The sequence below is a fragment of the Mercurialis annua genome, linkage group LG8, assembly GCF_937616625.2.
Source record: "Mercurialis annua linkage group LG8, ddMerAnnu1.2, whole genome shotgun sequence".
NCBI lineage: Eukaryota > Viridiplantae > Streptophyta > Magnoliopsida > Malpighiales > Euphorbiaceae > Mercurialis > Mercurialis annua.
In genome coordinates, this window is record NC_065577.1 from 35,320,884 (window position 1) to 35,345,973 (window position 25,090).

Consider the following 25,090-nt stretch of genomic DNA (forward strand, 5'->3'; position numbering starts at 1 on the left):
TATTTTTATGAGAAATTTCAAAAAAAGTTATTAAATTGAAAAAACGTGTACAATTGGTGAATTTTTATAACATTATCCCTTTTTTTTAAAGGCTTAATCACCAAAAAATACCAAACATATATGTCTTGTGTCAGTTATAGCCAAACCTTTATAAATCACCATATTTAGTCAAACCTTATATGTTATGTTTCTTTTTTATCCATTTTTGAATCGAACTAGTTTTTTTTGACCCCCGTCGTCTACGTCACTGCCAACTAAGCAATTGGCTGGCATGACAGTTGATATGTTTAAATTAGGTTTGGCTATAACTGACACAAAATGCACAAGTTTGGTATTTTTTGGTGATTAGTGCTAATTTTAAAATCAAACTAATTTTTAAACCTAATAAATAATAAATTAATTTTATTATAATAAAATTCATACATATTTAATAAAATAATATTTTTTATTTAACGCTAATTAAAATTAATCTAATTTTTTTACTAAATTTAGTTGATTCTAATAAATTTATTTTATAAAATTTGATGGATATATAATTAATTTAAATTTTATTTAAGACAAACAATATCATATTCATCATAAAATTTATGTTTTTAAAATTTGAATCGCCGGTCCGTCGACACCGCTGCCGTTTGAGACCCAATTGTTCGTATTACGAAGAACAACCTGCGATTAATATACACAACAAACATACGACAGTGTTCATAATTCAACTACACACATAAATGGAAAAATAATTATTTAAAGGACAAGTTTAATTTTTTTCTCTATAAAGTGAAGCTCATTGTGGCGTAATCAATATATATATCACGATGTTTATAAAATCATTGGCGCATATGTCATTTTACTCTATATAGCCAAAAATTTACCTTAATTTATACATAACCACTTTTTAATTACCTAGACTCAGTCATAACAAGATCTCAACAACATTAAAAATAATAAATCTAGCTCGGAATCATCATGAACATTAAACACTTTCACCAAACTTAATTTAACATTAATTTTTAAGTAATACATCAATTCATTATTTTTAAATTTAAAATGGCTAAAAACTATCCTTTAATTTTAAATATTAATCAAATTAATTACATATTCATTATAATATATAATAAAATAAATTTATTAGATTTAGTAAAATATTAGATTAATTTTATTTAGTATTGAATAGAAAATATTAATTATTTTTAAATATACATGAAGTTTATAAATGATATAATTAATTTACTAATTATTGAATTAAAAAATTGGTTTGATTTTAAAATTGGGTTTATTCACTTAAAAATACCAAACCTATATCTCTTGTGTCAGTTATAGTCAAACCTAATTTAAATATATCAGTTGTCATGTCAGCCAATTGCTTAGTTGGCAGTGATATGGACGACATGATGTCAAAAAAATCGGTTCGATTCAAAAATGGCTGAAAACAAAATGGAACATATAAGATTTGGCTAAATCTAGTGATTTTTAAAGCTTGGATATAACTGACACAAAACATATAGATTTGGTACTTTTTGGTGATTAAGCCTTTTTTTAAAATGCTGATAAGTAAATTTATATAATAGTTTATAATTTAGCGTAATATGTATTTATGGGGTCTTATAATTTATTTAGTTTAATAAAATAATGTCTTAAAAATGTCAAATTATATAGTTGCTGATTAGTTAATTTTTAATTAATAAATTTTTATTTTTTTTCTAAAAAGAAAAAATTACTATGCTAGGACGTATTTATGTGAGGGTAAATTGGTCATAACGATATTTTTAAGGGTAAATTGGTCATCAACGAATTTTGAAATTTTGGCAAAATGAATACACCGATATTTTTCCGGAACATTTTCATTGAGTTGGAAGCCAGAATTGTCATGTATACTAACATAATGTATTTCAATATTGCCACATAATTTTAGACGTTGCAGATTAAATCACGAACTTTAGCGTAATTTGCAATTACAATATTAACTTTAAAAATTTGGCAAAAGTATGCATCAATTTTTACTTTTTGGCAAATCGAAAAAACCGTTTATTTTCTAACGTATCAGCCTACGTGTGAATATCGGCTTCCAACTCAACAGATTTGTATTGCAAACTGACCGATGTTTTAATTTGCCAAAAAATGAAAGTTGGTATCTGATATTGCCAAATTTTAAAATTTATATTATAATTGCAAATCACGTTAAAGTTCGTGAGTTAATTTGCAATTAACTCTTAATAAAATAATGTCTTTAAAAATGTTAAATATACATAGTTGCTGATCAATTAACTTTTGATTAATAATTTTATTAATTTTTTCTAAAACCAAGAAATTACTATGCCAGGACGTATTTAAGTGAGGGTAATTTAGTCGTAACAATATTTTTAAGGAAGGTTGTGCTATCCTTTCGTGCATCAAACCCCCATGTGGACTTGACACCCAACATGTTAGCACCAAGATTAGAAAATAAATTTTTATGACAATGAATGTCCAACTATATATTTATACAATAAAGTGGAGTAACTTTTTTAACAATTAAGTGTAAAATCAATTCAATTAGCCAATCCTAAAAAAATCAAGTGATCTATGTATACTTTATATTAATATTTCCATAATTTACAAGTCTTACCTTATAAAAATCTTCAAAATATTTTTTAAAAATGGACATTCATGTAATATATTTAATTATTTAATAATAAATTTATGTACGTATCGAAAATACCTGAAATAAATTATTATTTTTGTCGTGTATCTCGTAACTACTGGACATCTACAAAGAGCGTAAAATATAAAGAGAATATATATATAAAGAGAATCATAATTAAGGAATCAGACACTTCATTTGATATATAATTTTAGAATGATCAGTTAATCTATTTTTTTTTGACTTATATAGTTTTTATTTTGTTTTTCATATAATTAAAATCAAAATTTTCGTTACACACAATATTCAAAATTCTTGATATATACTTATTAGTCAAAGCGTTCTAGTATCCATGCCTAAAGGGATTTGTTGTTAACCAAAGAAACAAAAATCACAATCATGATTTAAATTTCGTTAAACACAATTAATTAATAAACCTCAAAAACATTAATTATACAAAACTTATACTATAATTTTCTTTTGATACATCATTCTTACAATTTTCAATAAATGCATGCTTGTCCCATGAGGGCACAATCCCATGTGCTAGTATACATTTGTATCATGTATCTACTTAGCCACAATTTTTTCGTAAATTTTAAAATAATAAAATTGCCATACCGACACATTTATAGAATTTTTTTTCATATTATTAAGATTGTGATAGATATTAAATTTATAATTGAAATTGATAAATATACACATTTTCGACAAGGACAAGATTGATGGTGCAATTTTGAGACATATACATTTCTTATTCAAAGATGTTAGGCTTAATTACTTAAAAAACCCTCACCTTTAATCTTTATTTCGTTTATACCCTGACCTAGAAAAACTGTCATATATACCCTTGACGTTGTCATTATGTTTCACCTCTACCCCAAATTTCAAAAAAAAGATGATTTATTAAAAACAATTAAATTTAAGGGTTATTTTATACTTTTTTCCTATTAAAAAATATACAAACAGATACTTCATCTTTAAAAACGTTCAAATAAATTCTAAAATAAATTAATTTTTTTAATTTAAATAAAATAATTAAATAAAATAAAATATTTTTATTAAATCCTACTTATAACTGTACTCTTATTTAAAAACCGCTAATATTATTTTTTTTATTTTTTTTATTTTTACGGAACTAAGTTCCTTCCTCCATGAACTCCTCCATCCATGGAGGAAGGAGCAAAGGAGCAGCGAGCTCCTTCCATGGAAGGAAGGAGCTCGCTGCTCCTCCGTCCATGGAAGGAAGGAGCAGCTGCTCCTTCCTCCATGGAAGGAAGAAAAGCTCCTCCTCCCATGGAGGAGGAGCAATTCTTTTTTAATATTTTTTTTAAAAAAAAATTAAATAGATTTCAAAATTAAAGTACGGTATTAGGTTGAAATTAATTAGTTTGAATATTTTATTTGTTTTATGTAAATTTTTTTACGGTTTTTTATTTTTAAAAAATTATTAATAATTAATATAAATTAAATTATTATTATTAGTTGAATTTTTTAAAGAAGAAGGTGTTTTTGTATAATTAATAACATTGACGTGTAATTAGAATATATGTAAAAAATGAAGGATTATTTTAAACCCTTTTGCAAATGAAAAGAGGTCAATTTAATACCTCAGGGGTAGAGGCGAAACATAATAACAACGTCAAGGGTATATGTGACAGTTTTCCCAGGTCAGGGTATAAACGAAATAAAGATTAAAGGTGAGGGTTTTTAAGTAATTAAGCCAAGATGTTACTATTTTATGTGATCAATAGGGCATGTACGGTTCATAAAGGGTACAGGTTGCAATTGCAATTCTATTTTATTAATTTTGTATTTTTTTCATCAATCATTGAAGGATGAATAATACTTATTTTGAATATTTTATATATTAATACAAAATGTAATATTATCAAATAAATAATTTTTTTTTATTTTTATTCAACACAAATTATGTAATTAGGGGCAAAATTTACAGTGGGTGAGCCATCTCCGATGATTATCGCTCATTATCATCAATTGTTTTCTATTCCTCTCGTCTATTTCATCAAAAAATTATATATTTTCCATTTCATAGAATTCTCTACTTTTCATTATCTCTGAATTTAAAAAAACATAATTCATATTATAAATTTTTATAATAATTTTTTTAGTTTTTATTATATCTTTGTTATATATAGTTACTAGTTCTTATATATTTATATATTTTATTCGATTACAATAAATACTAATTCATTAGCGGATTTTGAATAAGGATAATATAAAAACATGAATTTTTTTATTTGTTAAAAATATGTATGAATTTTGAATATATATATATATATATAACTCTACTAAAATAAAGGAAAATTGTTTCTTCGCTTTTTTTCCTTTTTATTTTATTTTAATACCATTTAAAATATAAATAAGAAAATATATTTTTACATAAGAAAATGCCAGAAAAAGACAATTGAGTGTCAACGTTACTTGTATTACTAGTTCTTTGTAGTTCGTCGGTGCCAATTTGAACTTTGATAGATTTATAGTGTCTTTATTGTGGCATCTATGTAAATTATTAAGAAAAAGAGTTCAATATTTTGAGATTTTTACTTCTTCTTTTTTCAAATTTATGTTATATAAATATCTTGTGTAGACTTCTTACATTGTTGAGTGTATTATTTTATATTGGCTTAATCACCAAAAAAACCCTCACCTTTTAGCCCTTTTCAGTTGCACTCTGACGTTGCAATTTTGTCAATTGCACTCTAATTCGCACCTTTGGGTTTCAATTCCACCCTCAAAATCAAATTAGACTTTTTTCACTCAGAAATAATTCATAAAAACCCTTATAAAGTACTCGTTTGAACTCTTTTTCACATAAAAAGTTAAAAATATATGACTTATTTTAACTTTTTTCAAATGAAAAAGAGATCAATTTAGTACTTGAGGGTGGAATTGAAAACTAAAGGTGTGAATTAGGGTGCAACTGACAAAATTGTAACGTCAGGGTGCATTTGAAAAGGGGTTAAAAAGTGGAGTTTTTTTTGGTGATTAAGCCTTTTATATATTGAGGACTTGATTGGAAAAAATTAATTAAGCTATAGTTTTTACTTACTTTAAATAGTGACTACTTAACTTATTTTGTTCATACTTATCCTAGCCACATTTTTTGATAGCTATAAAGAAGATTTGATGGGCATAGCTACACCTCTTTTTCCCACTTCTCTTTGAAGGGAAGAAATAAATTTCCAATCATCAATTACCAAAATTATGTAGTAGTATTGTAGTAACATGGCATTGTACTTGGGCCACATAAAATTAATCTAAAAGGGTAAATTTACTTATACTACTAATTTAATTTATTTATGATGCATCTTATTTATTAATTTGGGTTGGAGGAAAAAAATGTTTTGGTTATTGAGATGTAATTAGTTTACAAAGTTTAAGGGTGTTCTCATATTGCGAAATATGTATGTTTTTCGCGAAATAAATTAATTTATTCATAATTATAATAAAATTGATAAATATATTATTCTAGATAAAAAAAATTAATGATATGATTTTATATTTTATATCAATTATGCTCGATTAACAAATAAAAAAGCTAAAAAAAATCTTATTCATAAAAAAATAAATATTTCAAATCACATTTTGGATATAGATAATTTTATGAATTTCTCTTTACATTTATCACAATTTTTTGTATATATTTTGGAAATAGACAATTTCATTAATTTTATGAATTACCTTTATGATTAGATAATTTCATAAAATTTTGGATATTGATAAGTTACCTTTATGACATACGTAATTTATTATGAAAATAAATATGATTATGGACATTATAACAAATTAAAGAAATAATTTTTCTATTAATTATAATATCATTTCTCTTCTTTATCCACAGCTTGAATATAATTAGCACAAAATAAAAATGATTGCTGAACCAAACTGACGTAACATTAATCGGGATATATTTATTAATTTTGATAGAGTACTGAATATTTTGGTTCATTTTTATGTTTTGTGTATGTAAAGTTCAATGAATCACGAGCTATACAATAGGAAGAAATTCATTTTTTAAATTCACTATAGAAATAATAAGTTATCAAATTAAATGGATATGGTTGTATAAATATTTAAATATAAAGTTCATATAAATATTTATCATAAACCAAAACCACAAAAATTTATGTTCATACAATGTATATACACATAGGGATGGGCAACCTATCCGAACAGCCAGTTTAATCGACCGAACTGATAATTTTTAATTGGTTCGATTCCATTAAAACTTAGATCGATTTGGTTTTAACTTGTAATTTGTTTGAATTTGCCTCAATTTTAGTTTAAATTTAGAAAATAAAATTTAATCGAACCATACGAATATAATTAGATATTTAACTTTATATTTTTCTCGGTTTTAATATAACTAACTGATATTTCATAATTTTTTAAATTTTTATAGCTCGGTTCGATTTTTATTTTTTTGGTCAATTCGGTTTCGATTGAAATATAATTTGATAGATTTTGAGTTGTTATTGTCCAATTTACATATCGATTTTATTATTTGAAAATACAACACAACTAGTAATCACTCACTGTTTCCTAAACTCTCACTATCTTGAAAAAAAATGATTTTTTGTTTTACCAAAATAAAAAAGTAGAGAAGTATTTTATAAGGAAGAGATCCAAATGAGTGCAACCCAAGTTAGTTAGAAAAGAAAAAGGTTAATTCGTGGAGCAAAATATTAATATATCTTTAAATAAATTAAAAAAGAGAGTATTTTAGAAGAAATTGACGGAAAAGACAACTGTGCATTTCAAGTTTGTTAAAAAGAGAAAATAAAAGAAGAATGAAATCCATCACTCCGTTTTATATAAATATATAATTATTTATGGTTTCCAAAAAATAATTTTTTTTTTAACTTTGTAAATCATTTCAATTTTCAATTTTTTTTATATCTATCTAATTTAACAATTTCTCTACAAATATATTCAATTTCTCTGCAAAGTTTCTAATTTATAAGCTCTAATTTCTATTCGAACTTATATACTAACGTTTTAGCTAGTAAAATATGTTTTTCAAAATTGTAAAATTTAACTCTTAATCTATTTTTTTTAAACCGGTAAAATTATTTGTATTTATTCTGTGGTTGAAGTAAAAGAGAAGAAAGATTGAAGTACAAAATGAATAAAATGTTAATAAATGTTTTATTAACATGAAAAGTTGAAGACAATTAAATTAAATAAAAAAATATAGATAAATTTGTAGTTATTGTTAATTTGTGATAATTTTTACAAGCTACAACAAGTCAAATGTTTTTGGATTTTTCTTAACTAATAGGCTATTATTTATTATTTATTGTTTATTATCTATTGTTTTTGTTATTCCATAACCGAGTAGAATGAATATACATGAAAAAATAAATTTCTATCACTATACATTTTGAATAATTTTATTTAATTATTGAGTAGTGGCTATTAAAATAAATGGTCTTGTAGAAATTTTAATATTACAAGATTGAAGCAAAAATTATGTTTTAAATAATATGGACCACCACCATAATTCTACAAATTAAAATCATATATTTGGATTGTTTATATTTCTTGTCATGAGACATTTGAATGTAGATCCATTACTAGTCGTTTGGTTTTCGAATTTCTGAATGTCTCTATCATTATTACTCCAAATCCTTTTAGCTTAAATATATTTAGGTTTTTATGTAATATTTCTATTTGTGAGAATGTCATAATAATATTATTTTATTTATTTTATTTATAAAAAAACACAAGAAAAACATATTTTTGTAAAAAAAATAAAAAAAATTAGTGAAATTTCTTTATAATATTGTATTCTAATAATTCTCAAATTCAAATCATATTTATTATCAGGACGTCTGATGTCGTAAATTACCGGTTAATTTAATTTTTTCATATTTCTATTTAATTTAATTTGATAAAATACAAATCAATTTAGACTAAATTATTTAAATAAGTTAAAAACTTTATTTACCTAAGCCCAGTTTACTTTTTTTAATTAGGATATACAAGTATCTTATATCTATATATAGTGCATTTCATAACACTTTATTTAATTATCTCCAAATAGTATGGAAGTTTTACACTTGAAAAAGTAGAGAGAAAGTGATATTCGTTGTAATTCCACTTGGACTGCCACTATCAAGTGCATAACTCACGGCCAAACGATGCCGTATCACGGAACACTCACTCTTTGATGCAATTGATTTAGTGGACTCAAGTGTATAATCCATGATATTTCTATTTCAAAGTTTCTGCCCTAATTTTAATATTTTTCAGCTACTTTTTCAGTTTTTTAACATTTCAGTTTGCCTAATTTTGGTATTAACCCCTCTCCATAATATTTTGGGTTAATTTCATAAAAAGTCACGACCTTTACACGAATTTTCATTTTAATTACGACTTTTAAAAATTGTCATATAAAATCACGACCTTTCATTTTTTTTTAAATCTATCACCAAATCAAATTTTGGTGTATTTTTGATGACGTGGCCACCGTAATCCGGTAAATTTGAAGAAAAAAAATAAAAGGTAAGATTTACCGAAAAAATAGTCGGTGATGGATTTGAAAAGAAAGGTCATGGTTTTATATGACAATTTTTAAAAGTCGTAATTAAAATAAAAATTCGTGTAAAGGTCGTGACTACCCTAATTTCTTTTCGCCTATCTATAACTATCCATTACTTTGTTATGAAAATCAACACGAGCTGCTTGTATTTGGCTCGAACTCAAATGTAATTTTTGGTGAACGTGTCTGAATTTTAATTTATGTTCATTTATTAAACGAAGTGAACTTGAATTTTATAATGTTCGACTTATTTACGTTCACGGCCGGCTTACATATGAGTTCATGTACGAACACGTTATGAACTTGATTAAGAGTTCAAGAACTAGTTCGTATATTAGCTTTATTAAAAATTTATGAACTGGTTCAAATGTAAGTAAAATAGTGCAATTTTTATTAAAAACTATATAGGTTTTAGTTAATTAAAGAGTTTTAAGTTGTATTTGTTTATTTAGATATTAAGCAAGTTTGGTTCGTACTCGTTAATTTATATGTTAAATAAACGAGCTTAAAGCTAGATCCGTTTGGCACTTAAAACAAAGGATTAATTACATATAAAATCATGACCTTTGCGTCAAGTTTCAAAAATAACATAACCTTTGAAACGTGTAAATTATAGACACCACCTTTCATTTTTTTTCAAAAATAACATCGGCGATTTTTAGTGGCATTTTTGCTGACGTGGCAGACCCATCGACTGTCCAAGTTGGCAAAATTTCACCAAAAAATGTGCCCATGATGAAATTTATTAGAATAGAAGAAGAGGAGAGAAAGTAGAATCTTTATTAATCACAAGAATCAAAATTACAGCTCAATTAGCTAGGCTACCACTATTTATACTATTCTATAAGCTAGAAAGCTTAAGCTATACAGAAAATAAAGCCTAACTAAATCAGCATAAAAGCTGTTACATGAAATATGCGTGAGTTGCTGACATGGCAAGAGATGAGCTGTCATTAATTCTGATAGCCCCCCTCAAGCTGGAGCATAAATATTAACTATGCCCAGCTTGGATAGAAGCAGAGACAGAGCCGGTGCAGGTAAAGATTTGGTCAGGAAATCAGCCAACTGATCATGAGTGCGCACTGGAAGGAGATGAATTATACCAGCCTGTAATTGTTGGCGTACAAAATGACAATCCAGTTCAATGTGTTTAGTGCGTTCATGAAACACTGGATTTTCAGCAATTTGAATTGCTGACTGATTATCACAGAACACATTTACTGGAGAGGAAGTAGACAGACCTAGATCCTTGAGCAAGTACAAAATCCATTGTGTCTCACAAGTAACTGAGGCTAAAGCCTTGTACTCAGCTTCAGACGAGGATCAAGAAACAGTCTGCTGCTTTTTAGACTTCCAAGAGATGAGAGCTGTCCCAAGAAAAGTGCAGTATCTAGTAATGGACTTGCGTGTGTCTGGGCAAGCTGCCCAGTCAGAATCACTGAAGGCTTGAAGCTTGAGTGTATTCTGAGAAGAAAAGAACAAACCTTAACCTGGAGCACCCTTTATGTATCTCAAGATTCTGTGAGCAGCAGCAAGATGAAGATCAGTTGGGGCTGCCAGAAACTGAGAAAGCTGCTGAACTGAATAACTTATGTCAGGACGAGTTGTTGTCAAATAGAGAAGTCGACCAACAAGTCTCCTATACATGGATATATCAGTAAGTGCAGTGCCTTCATCTTTTGTCAGCTTTGTAAGAGGTAGCATAGGAGAAGAAACAGGCTTGCAGCCCAAAAATTCTGCATCCTTGAGAATATCAAGTGCATATTTATGCTGACAAAGAGAGATCCCAGAAGAAGACCTTGCTATTTCCAAGCCAAGGAAATATTTCAGTGGACCTAAGTCCTTAATCTGAAATTGAGTGTTCAAATAATCCTTTGTATCTTGTATCAAGGACAATGAATTGCTTGCTAGAATAATATCATCAACATAAACTAGCAATGTGATGAAGTCTTCATTCTGGGTAAGTGTAAAGAGAGAGCAATCAGCTGAGAAAGAGACAAATCCTTTCTGAATAAGAGCAGAAGTCAATTTTATATTCCATTGGCAACTTGCCTGTTTCAAGCCATATAAGGACTTGTCCAATTTACAAACTGCAGCTGGAATAGAACTCTGAAAACCTTCAGGTAGCTTCATATATACTTCCTCTTGCAATTCTCCATTGAGAAAAGCATTATTAACATCAAGTTGATGCAAATGCCATTTGTTAACTGAAGCAACTGCTAAAAGAGTCCTCACAGTGGTCATTTTTACAACCGGAGAGAAAGTTGCCAAATAATCAATCCCAGACTTTTGTGTGTACCCTTTGGCCACCAATCTGGCCTTATACCTATCCACAGTGCCATCAGGCTTGTATTTCAATTTATAGATCCATTTACAACCTATAGGTTGTTTGCCAGTAGGAAGGGACACAATCTGCCAAGTGTTATTATGCTCTAATGCTGCTATTTCTGATTGCATTGCTGATTGTCAGTCAGCATGTTTGAGTGCTTCTTTATAATTCTTGGGTTCTGTGGTTGTTGCAATGTTGCAAACAAAATATTGGTATGATGGTGAAAGTTTGTGATATGAAAGAACAGAGGAGATGGTGTGAGGAGTTGTGAAGTGAGTGTGAGAAGATGATGGACAAACAAAATCCTTATACTTATAGGGAAATAAGGATGGTCTGGTGCTTCTCCTTAGATGAGCAGAATCTGAGGGTGTAACATCAGGTTCAGAGGGAATGATTGATGGAGGTGATTCAGGTTGATGGTTGAAAGTAGGTAAGTCATACTGAGGTGGATCAATATTGACTGGAATAGAAAGTTTGGACTGTGAAGTAATGGAAGAGAAAGGAAATGTAGACTCATGGAATGTAACATTTCTGGAAACAGAAATAGCATGAGTTTGAAGGTTGTAAAACTTATAGCCTTTAGTGCCAGAAGTAAATCCAAGAAAAACAAAAGGATGAGCTCTAGGATCAAACTTATTCCTGGTATGTTGAAGAGTAGAAACATAACAGAGGCAGCCAAATACTCTTAGATGAGTAAAAACAGGTGGTTTATTAAACAGAGTCTCAAAAGGTGTTCTGTCATGAAGAACAGGTGTAGGTAGTCTGTTTATTAGATAGACTGCATGTGTAATACAGTCTGACCAGAATTTTATGGGCAAACTAGACTGAAATCTTATGGCTCTAGCAACATTTAGTATATGTTGATGTTTGCGTTCAACAATACTATTTTGTTCTGGTGTATAGATGCAAGAAGTTTGATGTTGGATGCCTTTAGAAGCAAAGAAAGTTTTCATACCAAATTCTACACCATTGTCTGTCCTAATAGTCTGAATTTTGACTGAAAAATGAGTTTCAACATAGGTATAAAAATGTTCAATCAATTGTCTTGTTTCAGACTTATTTTTCATCAAGAAAACCCATGTATATCTGCTGCAATCATCTACTACAGTCAAGAAATATTGATGTCCATACATGGAAGGAAAGGAAAAAGGACCCCAAATATCCATGTGAACTAGTTCAAAAGAAGACTGAGAAACTGAAATACTGAGAGGAAATGATAGTTTCTTTTGTTTTGCTATGGAACATATGCCACAAAGATCTTTACAGACAGACTGAATATTTGAATCTAAAGAATTCAAATTTTTTATTCTAGACAAAGATGGATGACCCAATCTAAGATGCCATAGATCTGACTTGGAGGGAATTGTGACAGCAGCAGCTAGAGATGTGTGTGTTGAATTGAGTTGATACAAACCATTTCTTTCCTCAGCTATTCAAATCATCTTCAAAGACTGGATTTCCTGGATAAGGCAATGGGTAGGATAAAAAAGGAAAGTACATGACAAAGCTTTGGTCAGTTTACTGGTGGAAATGAGGTTGAATGAAAAAGAAGGCACACATAGAACATTTGTGAGGATTAAGTCAGCATTAAGCTTAACAACTCCTGTGTGAGTAATAGGCATTTGAACACCATTAGGGAGTTTCACAAACTAATTAGAAATAGCAGCACATGATGTGTAATAGGTAGATGAACATATAATGTGGTCAGTAGCCCCAGAGTCTAAGAACCATAAAGACTGGTCTGTAGTAACATTGGCAACAGTAGAGGTATAGAGTGTAATACCTGAAATTTTAGCTGTGTTAGCAGCATCAAATTGAGCTTGCAATGCATTGTTGTTAGGTGGGGCATGAATCTGAGAGCTGGATGGGGCATGAATCTGAGAGCTGGGATTCTGAGCAGTAGATGGCTGTATTAATGCCAAAATTTTCATATACTGATCTGGAGTAAAAGACAGATTCACCATATTTTGCTGATTATGCTGCATAGTTTCATCATATGAGCTTGGCATATCATACTGATCATTATCAGAATTATGAAATTCTGAATTATTCTGATAAGATTCTGTACAATATTGTCCCTCTGCCATATTTGCTGAGCTGATAACTTGCTTTCCTTGAGGTCTAAAACCTGGATGTCCTGGAGGGTATCCATGCTTCTTAAAGCATCTGTCAATTGAGTGACCAGACGCTCCAAAAAATGCACACTCTAGCAAATTGTTATTCATATTGAACTTTGTAGGATAGAATTTTCTTTGACTGTTGAAAGTGCTAGGACTTCTAGAATTATTAAAATTTGGCTTATAAGGACCAGCTCTAGCATTGCTATAGAAAACTGAGGTTTCAGTTGGTGTTGGCAAAAGAGGAACTGCAGACTGTCTTTCCTGTTGAATTACTAGTCCAAAGACTTTATTAATTTTTGGTAAGGGATCCAACATAAACATCTGTGATTTGATGTTAGAGTATGTCTCATTGAGACCTCTGATAAAGCGCAGGGTATAGTCATTATCATAATATGACTTCATCTTTAAGTATCCATCACAGGAACATTTTGGAGCACAGGAACAGACAGGCATAGGTCGTAAACTAACAAATTCATCCCACAATATTTTGAGGTGAGTGAAATATTCAGTTACAGAAAGAGAACCTTGCCTGAGGGAGTATAATTCCTGTTGCAGATCAGAAACTCTGACATGATCCTTTTGAGAAAAACGATCCTTGAGATCATTCCAGATCTCATAAGCAGAATCAAGTGAAATGACACTTTGTGAAATAGTTGCAGCAAGTGACTGAACAAGCCGAGAAAGCACCATTGTGTTACACCTCTTCCATGCTGGACATAGTGGATCATCAACTGAAGGAACAATGATTGAGCCATCAACAAATTTTATTTTGTTTTTAGATATTAGAGCCATTCTCATAGCTCTTGACGAAGCATAATAATTCTGACCATTCAAAGGAGTTGCAACTAACATCAATGAGGGATTTTCATTAGGATGTAAGAAATATGGACTAGAATGTGATTCTTCAGGACGTAAATGAGCCATTTTTGAGAGAAAAGAACTATGAATATTGTTTGGATGCCGAGAAAAGAAGAGAAAGAAAAAATAACCGCTTTTTGAAGAAATTATGCGATCATGAAACAAATGACATCAGAATGATCGCAAGAAATCAAGGAAGAAGAATCTGTAATTTGTTTCACAAATGAGTGGAAGAAAACAGAGAGGAAGAAAGAAACACAGTGTTTGTTTCTCGAGAAAATGGAGAGCATAGCTCCGATACCATATTAGAATAGAAGAAGAGGAGAGAAGTGGAATCTTTATTAATCACAAGAATCAAAGATTACAGCTCAATTAGCGAGGCTACCACTATTTATACTAATCTATAAGCTAGAAATCTTAAACTATACAGAAAATAAAGCCTAAATAAATCAGCATAAAAGCTGTTATATGAAATATGCGTGAGTTGCTGACATGGCAAGAGATGAGCTGTCAGTAATTCTGATAAAATTGAAAAAAATGAAAGGTGGTGTCTATAATTAACACGTTTTAAAGCTAATGTCATGTTTGAAACTTGATGCAAAAGTCATGATTTTATATGTAATTAACCCAAAAATAAATAAGGTCGAACTTAGGTCGAACTTAGTTCGTTTAGCATTTAAGCGAACAGGTTCAAATTCGGTTCATTTAACATCTTACGAACGGGCATGATCTGAATTAAAGGGATATTGACATTACAAGATCTAAATGAACTATATTCGAGTTTGTTGTCTGAAATTCAAACTGAACTCCAATCAGATATGAATATCTCATTCATACAACAAACTAAATATGAACACATCAAAAATCAATTGGATTTGGTTTAATTTCTTTATCGTCCCACTATATTCATATTACAAAAGAATTATGAACTGTTTATATGCATTTTAGTCTCTTTAAAAATTGTCTAGGTCCTAAGTCGTATCACAAAGAAAAAAATGTAATTACTATATTGTCTAAATCATCTTTGAATTTTAAATTTAATGAAAAAAATCGATTCTGTGTGTTTTAACCTCATACTTTCAACGAATAATAAACACTTGATTAATTAATATCATAATTATTCAATCATCCTTAATTTCTAAAAATTTAATAATTGTTTGATCAGATTAAGTACTATCCTTTTCTTCCGATTAACTATATTAGTTAATTTGATTAATAAATAATGGTCAAATTGAATTATAATTAACCGTCACAAAAAGTTAATTTATTGTCAAGATATTGTTAATAATTATGCAGAATATTAATTCTCATTTGAGTTATTTTAAATAAACACTTATTTTATCTCTAGTAAAATTGAATCAATTGAAAAATTATTTGATAAGTTTTAAACAATAAAAATATTATTTAAAATTTGTTCAAGTAATTTTTTTTAATCTATCTGATCTGACAATAAAAGAGTGAATAGATTAGTATTATTTTTTTTATGAGGATATTTTTTTTGAAGAAAATTGGACAAATGAAATTCTACCACGTAAAAAGGGACATCAAAAATGGTGTAAAATATTAAGTTAAATAGTATATTGCAATTATATATATTATTAAATTTATATTAATGAAAGTTAATATTATGGAATAATTCAACAAAAAATAATATTATAGAATAATTTTGTATATGTCATTAATTTTGGCACATTTACTGTATTTCTGGAAAAGTTATTTAACTTATTTTCAAGTTAAAAGAAAAAGGAAACAACCTGCGGTTAAAAGCTGACAACACAAGACATAACCAAGCACTCAAGTCTTTTCATTTGTTCGTCTGTGTACTGTACATGCCAACATATTTCGTCATCTATTTACCAAAGAACAAAGGGTCAACGCGCCCGCTAAACTTATAACACGGAGTCATCTAATCTAATTTATACTTTTTTAAACAGCTAATTCAAAAACTCTTCAATTTTAGATCAAATAACCTATAATTATATTTTTAAAATGTGTAAAATATAAATCGGAGGCGATGGATGCAAAAAGGTAATTAGATATTTCTCTAATTGTTGCGATATAATTATTTTAAATCTATTTTTTAAAATAAAAATAAAAATTATGTGGTTATTTGACCCAAAAATAAAGAGTTTTGGGGTTAGTTGCTCAGAAAAGTATAAATTGAATTAAATGACCCTGTATCACAAATTCAGAGGGCGCGTTGACCCTTTATTCATTTATCTAATAAATAAAGGATTAATTCACCCCTCAAATTGTCAAAAAAAAACTCAAGCTTTTACCAATTCGATTTTTGCCCTTTAGAAAAAAGAGTAGTAGTGAGACACTTAATTAGTCATATTTAATTCTAACTAACTCTAATTTAATTTAATTTAATTCTAATTAAATACAATTAATAACCATAAGTATCTCTAAATTAACCGTAAAACCTACTATAGCCGCTGCCTCCACCATTTTTTCGGCCTCCTACCCTGCCCAGTCACATCTACCATTTCTCCTATCGTCATTTCTTCTTTTTCAGTATAGCTTTTGTCATTTATCAGCTCGAGCGATCGCCATAAGTTCTTTTCCAACAAAGGCGGTCCTCACCAGTTCTTCTCATGTCGTAATGGTCGTCGTCTTTCATTCTTCTTAGATAGCAGCGGAAACCATTCTCAACATGACCGAACCTATAATTACATCAATGAAGGACAAACAAATGAAAAATTTCCAATATTACATAAATCAGAGAACGATGGAATCAAATTGTCTAATTGTTTTGGAAAGCATTGGGTTCTTTGAACTGATGACATATACCAAACAAATATCAAGGGCAACCACTAAGCATTTCATTCCAAGTTGATACTTGTTAGTCCTTATTGTTCTGATACTAAAGCCATTTAATATGGACCATTTTTACATAGCCTCTCTGCACTGAGTTTCACTTTCAAACATCATACCTGAAACTAGCTCAAACTCTTTATGATCGCACCTAGGATTATATACAATCTTCCTTTGGGTAATAAGATCTCCCTCCTTATAAAGCTCATGGTTACTGTCTATCGAGTTCACATCACACTCAAATTCTTCAGTCACTAATATATCCTCCTTGTTTCTCGGTACACTATGAAACATCATGGCTCTCATCCGATGAATGTTTATCTGTGTCTCCTCATTAAGTTTTGAACTAGTTTTTCTGAAGACCAAACCTTCTTTTCTCTTGAAGATAGTCAGAATTAGCTTCATTTTCATAATTGTCAGAACCAATTCCCTTCATATCTGTAATGGTAACATCAATGACATTACCATCCCCCAAAATCCCCATCCACAACATGGAATTGAGTTACAATTATAGTGGTTTCATGATCAACTATACGGGTTTCATGATCAACTACATGGGTTTCATTTTCAATAACACATTTTCAATTTTACTCGTTTGTCTTTCCTTCCCATCAACTACAAGACTTTTACCCTTACTGTTTTTACCCTTACTCTTTTGACTTTTTCCCTTTGGTCTTTTAGAATTAAGAACACAAGTTTGAGTATTTGCTAGTGTCTTTTCCCTTCAACATACAACCTAAAAAATCATGTCCAACCCTCTGTCCCTATGAACTGCAACATATCAACCACAACACGATCATTCTCTAGATCTAGAAATTAATAAGAGACTAGGCACAACAATACAGTTTGAACTTAGAATACCTTAACTTCAAAATATCAGTTTTAAACCTAGAATATCCAAGCTTAACTCTACTAAACCCAGACTGGTTCATAGTATCACTCTTAAAATACAACGTTTCATCATCAAAAGTAACAAAACTACCATTATAAATGTCATACACGTCAAAAGTGGGCGAATCCATTTCCAGTATCAAACATAACAACAATAAGTTACTTAGTAGTACGGACAACTAATTTCCGTAAGGTTGAAGCAAATAACTTTAGGAAAGTAGCAACGAACAAGGATAGTGGTTGAAATTAAAAACCTAAAACTAAGCCCTATTTTCAATAAGGTGGAGGTCGCTTCTTTTTCGGTTAAAGTTTGTGTTTAGGAGAAAAACGAAAAGTAACGAAGTGAAACAATGACATAATTTCATCGTTATTTCAATTGCTAAATTTAGAAAAGATCTGTTGAGAAAATGAATTGAAGTGTTCTAATTCAAAGTGAAATGAAAACTAGAGGAAATAAAATAAAGAAACACATTGTTTCATCTCAAAAATTAAAGAAGCAAAACGACACATTTTTTTATGTCAAGGATGAGCTCTGTCACCTATCTGGCACGGGTTGGGACAACATGGCACTATCCGGTGCCACATAAGCAGATTGAAGCCTCAACCAATGTTATTATTGTAAAAATTAGATACTTTATGTATTTTTACGTGAAAATTAAAAATTCGCGTTAAATACCAAAAACACGCGAAAGTTCGTGATTGTTGGAGCATTTAAGTCTTATAATAATTAATACATTTTTTGATAATTTTAATATTAAAAATATATTTAAAAATAATTTATGAGTTATCTTGAATGACTAACTAACTATGTAGCACGGAAACGGGAAATGGAAACGACACGAAACGGACATGGGGACACGACAAATTTTTAAAATGAAGGACATGAAACGTGGGGAAACGTGTAAATAATAAAAATATAGGGATATATTTATAATATTAAAAATTGTAAAATATTACATATTTTAAATTTTATTTATATATTTATGTCAATTAATAAAATAAATTAAATATAATTCAACCCAACAAAAATAAGAAGATAAGTTTTATTGTAAATAAAATAAACAATAAAAATTGCGGGTAATTGATTCAAATAAATTATTTGTTGATAATTTTTTAGATTTTTTGTAAAACTATATATTTTTTTATTTACCGAAACGGCCCGAAACATTTCCTCATGAGTTTCCGAGAGTTTCTGAGAGTTTCCGGTTTCCGAAACGTTTCTGAAACGGGACACGCAACTTCATTGAAGTTTCCGTGCTTCTTAGCTAACTAATAATAATACCAAATGCTGAAAACATTTTGATAAAATTGTGGATTCATTCCTCCAATAAACTCTATCCACCTTTAATTATAAGAAAAACTAATAAAAAATATATCGAAATAATGATTGTATTAATTATTTAAGAAAAATATTATAAGTAGTTAATACTCCTTCTGTTTTATAATTTTAGAAAATATTTTTATTTTGGATCGTTTCATAATACAAGAAATTTTATATTTTTAATTATAATTTAAATGCTCTATTTATATTTTTGTTAGAAATATCATTATTTATTTTTTTATGTTTATCAATAATTATGGACTAATGTTAATAGTTTCAATATTTTTGATCCCCGCCAATTAAAATATACTAACTAGAATAAATGCAACAATTATTTTTAAAATGTTATTATTTACATTTATTATGTAATGTCATTTTAATTTATTAAAATGTATTGTAATTTATTTATTTAGAGAAAAAAAGAACTTGAGAATTTTATTTTTGTTAAAATAAGAAAATTAGAGAGGGGTGGAAGAAAAGAAGGAAGGAGAGTGGGTGTGAGGGGTAATGAGAGAAAAAAGAGGGAAGACTTCAACATCAAGAGAGTGAAATAAATTAAATTAGAAGTGGTGGTAAGGAGCTAGTATACAGCTAGCACTTAACATGGATCCTCACCTACCATAATCTCCTTATTTCACTCACTCTTTACTTCTTCTCCATCTTCTTCTTCTACTTCTATCTCTCTCTCTCTCTTTTTTCATATTCTTCACTTCTACTCTTCCCATTATTCTCACTTCCACCAATACAATTCCAAGGTTTGTTAGCTTGTTTTCTTACCAAATTGTTTACCTCTTATAGCAACATTTCTTGATTTTTATCACTATAATTCTTGTTTCTTGAAAAACTATTAAAAAACAAGAATTGGGTTTTGTTTTTAGCTCAAGGTTTGGCCATTTCTTGATTTTCTTGACTCTAAATTCTTGTTTCTTGAAAGAAAAAACAAGAATTGGGGTTTGTTTTAAGCTCAAGGTTTGAGACCTCCTCATTAATTTCTTGATTTTCTTGTTTCTTGAAAGAAAACAAAAACAAGAATTGGGTTTTCTTTTGAGCTTAACTTCTTGAGTTGGGCATTTGCAAAATTCTAACTTTCTTTAGTTTGCTGTTTGTTTCCTAAGAAACTGTTGGCAAGAAAATTGAAGATGGTTACAATTTTTTTTTTCTTTTCCTTGGTTTTATCATTCACAAAGACAGAGAATTTACACATTTTTTCACTGCATTGCATGTGAAAATTCAGCAAATTTAGAGGGTTTTTTTAATTTATTGTATAATATTCTGAATTTATTTTCTCTTAATTTGCAGGTTTTTGAAAGTACAAATTATCTAAATTGAGTTGCAGCTAAGGAATTTATTACATATTTACATATATACCCTCAACATTTTCTTGGGAAACTAACAAAAGGTACAGTTACCCTTCAAATTTTTGTTCCCCCTCAAAAAAAGAATTAAATTTCACCCATAGTAAATTCTCATCCTTCATTCAATTCACAAATTTCTACCACTAAATAATTCAAATTCCATTTAATCTTTAATTAGCATAATTAAAAGGTAAATTAAAGCATCATAATAAATTAATTACATTTATATCACTAATTACCTTTAATTTTTTTTTTTGACCATTTCTTTTTATACAAATTAGCCAGCTGTCCTAAGAATTTTCCTTTTATTAAACATTTTGTTTTTCTAATTTTGCATTTTCTTTTACACTTCAGTTCAGTATTTTATATTTTCTCACATTTTCTTTCTCGTAAAATTTTCCAGGAAAATTTTAAAATCATGATTGGAACAACAACTGATAATTTCATGGACGAAATTGACTGCGGTGGTTTCTTTGATCACATTGACGACCTTCTTGATTTTCCGACCGACGATATTGATTTACCGGACTGTACTGTTAATAATATCAATGCAAACGACAATTCGTTTCCGAGTTTCTGGTCGACTCAGTCTGACTCGCTCCCCGGTTCTGACTCGGTTTTTTCTAATAGTAACCATAGCGCCTCCGATCTCTCCGCCGAGTTGTCCGTTCCGGTGCGTTTTTATTCTTTCTTGTAACCGTAGCCGTTAGATTTTCTATTATGACGTCATTTTGTGTATTTATTAATTTTATTTATTTATTTGTCCGCGTTTTGAGTTTTTAAATTTTTTGATGAAAAGGGTGTTTTAGTCATTTGGAGGATAATAGGGGGGTATTTTGGAAATATTTGTGGTTTTTTTTATATTTTGTCGGCGATGAGTGGTGGAATAGTAATTTTTTTGGTCTTAGTTATGGAAGTCACGTGGCTTTGCCATGTGATTGGCTTTAGATAAAGTGAAATGAATTATTATTCTCATGTGCAGTATTTTTAAATTAAAATTAAAAGAAATTTAAATTAATATTTTTAAATAATAATAATAATAATAATAATAATAGTAATAGTAATTATATTTAATTTAATTTTACATCTAAAGTAAATAAATTTTTATATAAACTCTATCCACAACGTCATATATATTAGCCACGTCATTAAATGAGCCAACAAGTTAAGTTTATACATTAAGAATGTTAAAAATATTTAATTGTAATTAAATGTTGATAATATTGTTTATATAGCAATTTGATTATTGAAATATGTTTGACAAAAATGGGTGCTAATTCAGTTTTTCATTTGTTTTTGTAATAATGCAGTATGAAGATATTGTTCAGCTCGAATGGTTATCGAACTTCGTCGAGGATTCATTCTCCGGTGGAAGCCTTACGATGAATAATAATAATAATAATAATAAAAATAAAGAAGAGTCGGGTTCCAGTAACAAGAATGACTCGTGCAGTCGCCAATTCCAGACTTCGAGTCCAGTTTCGGTGCTCGAAAGTAGTAGCTCCTGCTCGGGAGAAAAAACTGCCCCTCGCAGCCCGGAAATGGTTGTATCTGGCAGTGGCAGGTGTGGACGTGCTCGTAGCAAACGCCCTCGCCCTGCTACCTTCACTCCCCGCACGGTGATGCAGCTTATTTCCCCTAGTTCCTCAGTCACGGAGACAACCCACCAGCTTTTTGTTATGCCTAAGGCGCCTTCGGATTCTGAAAACTATGCCGAGTCACGCCTATTGATCAAATTACATAAGCACATTTCTCCGGAACAGAAGAAAAGGAAGAAAATCAAGTTTACTGTTCCGTTAGCTTCTACAGAGACCAATGAAAATTCTCCGCCCCTGCCGCCACAACAACAACAAGCAGTTCGGAAATGTTTGCATTGCGAGATAACCAAGACTCCGCAGTGGAGAGCAGGACCAATGGGGCCTAAAACCCTATGCAACGCTTGCGGAGTTCGCTATAAGTCAGGCAGGCTTTTTCCCGAATACCGACCAGCAGCAAGTCCAACCTTTGTTCCAGCATTACACTCCAATTCCCATAAGAAAGTTGTCGAGATGCGAACCAAAATAGTCGAGAAACCTGTTGTACCCGGATCAGAAATAATGATGAGGAATAACTCGCCCGAGCTGATACCAAATAATAGTCACCTCGCAATCGAATTCATCTAAGGAAACAACCGAGAACTGCGTTCCGAATTGCAAAGTTCGCTCATAATATTATTTAGTTACGGTTAAATTTCATTTCTTTGTTAAACTGTTATTTTATTGTACAGGGATGAAATGGTGGGGCATTAGAGAGCATTAGGGTATTTTAGAGAGCTGAAAAAGAAGAGAATTAGGGCAAAAAAATTAAAGATTTTAAGGATAGTAAAAGACTTTTTAGGTTAGGTTTCTAGTGATGAATAGGTTATTTTTAAGGTTATTTAGGTATTGAGAGTCTGAGTCTTGTTGAATTCTTTTTATTTTGTTTTTTTCTCTTTGATGGGTACTATTCTTTTTGCAGTTTAATTTGTTATTAGAAAATTCTGAAATGAGTAATGGATTTTGCAAAGTTGTTCAATTTCATCCCTGTTTCAGCTTTATATTTCTTTCAATATTTCTCATTTGCTACCATTTAATTTCACTAATCTGCATTATATAAAAGTCAATAAGATCTTGAGTTTGGTGGATTGGATTGGACATTTTATTTGATGAATTGCCCTACTAATCTTGATTGGTTGGTAGTTAACTGTAATCTTGTTGATTTTTTTGGTGCCTTATGCTTTTTAGGTGGACATAAAGTTGAAAGAAAATTATGACAGCTAATATTAAGCATTACAACAGTAGATCTAGATGCTAATAAGAAAGTATTTTTCTGAAAAGTAAAATTCTTCTTATATAACTATATGAATCGATATTATTACGTTCCGTTTTGTTCTCAATATCTTTTAAGAAAAATTTCAAATTGGATCCCAAATTGCCGGGTTAGTATAAGCTTATCTGTACGGTTATGTACTTTTCAAATAGAAATCCGTTACGTTCCGTTTCGTTCTCAATATCTTCTAAGAAAAATTCCAAATTGGATTCCAAATTGCCGGGTTAGTATGAGCTTATCTGTACGGCTATGCATTTTTCAAATAGAAATGGCTTAATTATTTAAAAACCACCCACCTTGAACTTTTTTTTTCGTTTATATCCTGACCTAGGAAAAAATTTATTTATACCCTGACGTATGTTTTTATGTTTCACATCTACCCCAAAGCACTAAATTAACCTCTTTTCATTTAAAAAAAAAATTAAAATAGTCCTTCATTTAGAGAAAAATTCATTTTTAATTAAACTCTAATTAGCTTAGGTTAAAAATGAAGAACTATTTTAAACTTTTTTCTTAATGAAAAGAGGTTAATTTAGTGCTTCGGGGTAGAGGTGAAACATAAATACATACGTCATGGTATAAATGAATTTTTTCCTAGATCAGGGTATAAATGAAAAAAAAGTGCAAGGTGAGTGGTTTTTAAATAATTAAGCCAATAGAAATTCATGCAACTATCAGTATTTCATAGTTGTGTAAAAAGTAACTAAAATAAATCCAGTAAAAATAATAGATTCAGTTTAATTTGGTTCGAAATTATAAAATGTTATGATTTTTGGTTCTGTTTTAAAACTAAGGAAAGTTTTGTCCACTTTTCATACATGTCGAACTGACATACGAACAAAAACAAATCAATTAATTGATTGGTTCAAATTAATTTTATTTAAAATATTTAAGATCTTTATAAATTTTATTTTGTTCGAAATTAAAAGAATTAAAATTCTAATTTGATTTGATTTAAATTAAGTACACGCAACATAGTCTAAATGCATGTCTTTTGTATCGTAATAATAAGGCCAAATGTTGTAAAAAGGCCAAACCTTTCACAAAAGTTTCACAAAAGTCCTGACCTTTTAATTTTGTCGATTTTGGCCAAAAATTGATTATTTGGTTTCACAAAAGTCCCGACCTTTCAATTTTGTCGATTTTGGCCAAAAATGAATTATTTAGTTTCACAAAAGTCATGACCTTTCAATATTTGGCATGGCACATAGGCGCCACATAGGTGTCACATAGGCAAATTGAAATCAAATTGAGAGTTGGCCACAATTAAAACCAAATAATTTGTTTTTGGCCAAAATCGACAAAATTGAAAGGTCAGAACTTTTGTGAAACTTTTATAAAAGGTTTGGCCATTTTATAACATTTGG

General features: G+C 29.5%; 2 protein-coding genes across 2 annotated transcripts; one reads left to right on the top strand and one right to left on the bottom strand.

Annotated features, from left to right (window-relative positions):
* Positions 1 to 13,163: 13,163 nt before the first annotated feature.
* LOC126661980 (uncharacterized) lies at positions 13,164 to 14,558 on the bottom strand. The gene has a single exon (XM_050355863.1). It carries the CDS (start codon positions 14,556 to 14,558, stop codon positions 13,164 to 13,166), a length of 1,395 nt encoding a protein of 464 aa, XP_050211820.1.
* A 5,531-nt stretch (positions 14,559 to 20,089) lies between these two features.
* LOC126661087 (GATA transcription factor 8-like) lies at positions 20,090 to 23,429 on the top strand. Its single transcript, XM_050354851.2, has 4 exons — positions 20,090 to 20,276; positions 20,821 to 20,920; positions 21,280 to 21,549; positions 22,187 to 23,429. The coding sequence occupies exons 3-4, from the start codon at positions 21,295 to 21,297 to the stop codon at positions 23,036 to 23,038; spliced, it is 1,107 nt and encodes a 368-aa protein (XP_050210808.1). The 5' UTR covers positions 20,090 to 20,276; positions 20,821 to 20,920; positions 21,280 to 21,294; the 3' UTR covers positions 23,039 to 23,429.
* The last annotated feature ends 1,661 nt before the right edge of the window (positions 23,430 to 25,090 follow it).

What these genes read in the sequence shown, in the direction of transcription:
- LOC126661980 (XM_050355863.1), bottom strand. Translation starts at nt 14,558, where the DNA reads ATGGCTCATTTACGTCCTGAAGAATCACATTCTAGTCCATATTTCTTA.
- LOC126661087 (XM_050354851.2), top strand. Translation starts at nt 21,295, where the DNA reads ATGATTGGAACAACAACTGATAATTTCATGGACGAAATTGACTGCGGT. An exon ending in CCGCCGAGTTGTCCGTTCCG is followed by an intron (nt 21,550 to 22,186) that starts GTGCGTTTTTAT and finishes GTAATAATGCAG; the next exon opens with TATGAAGATATTGTTCAGCT.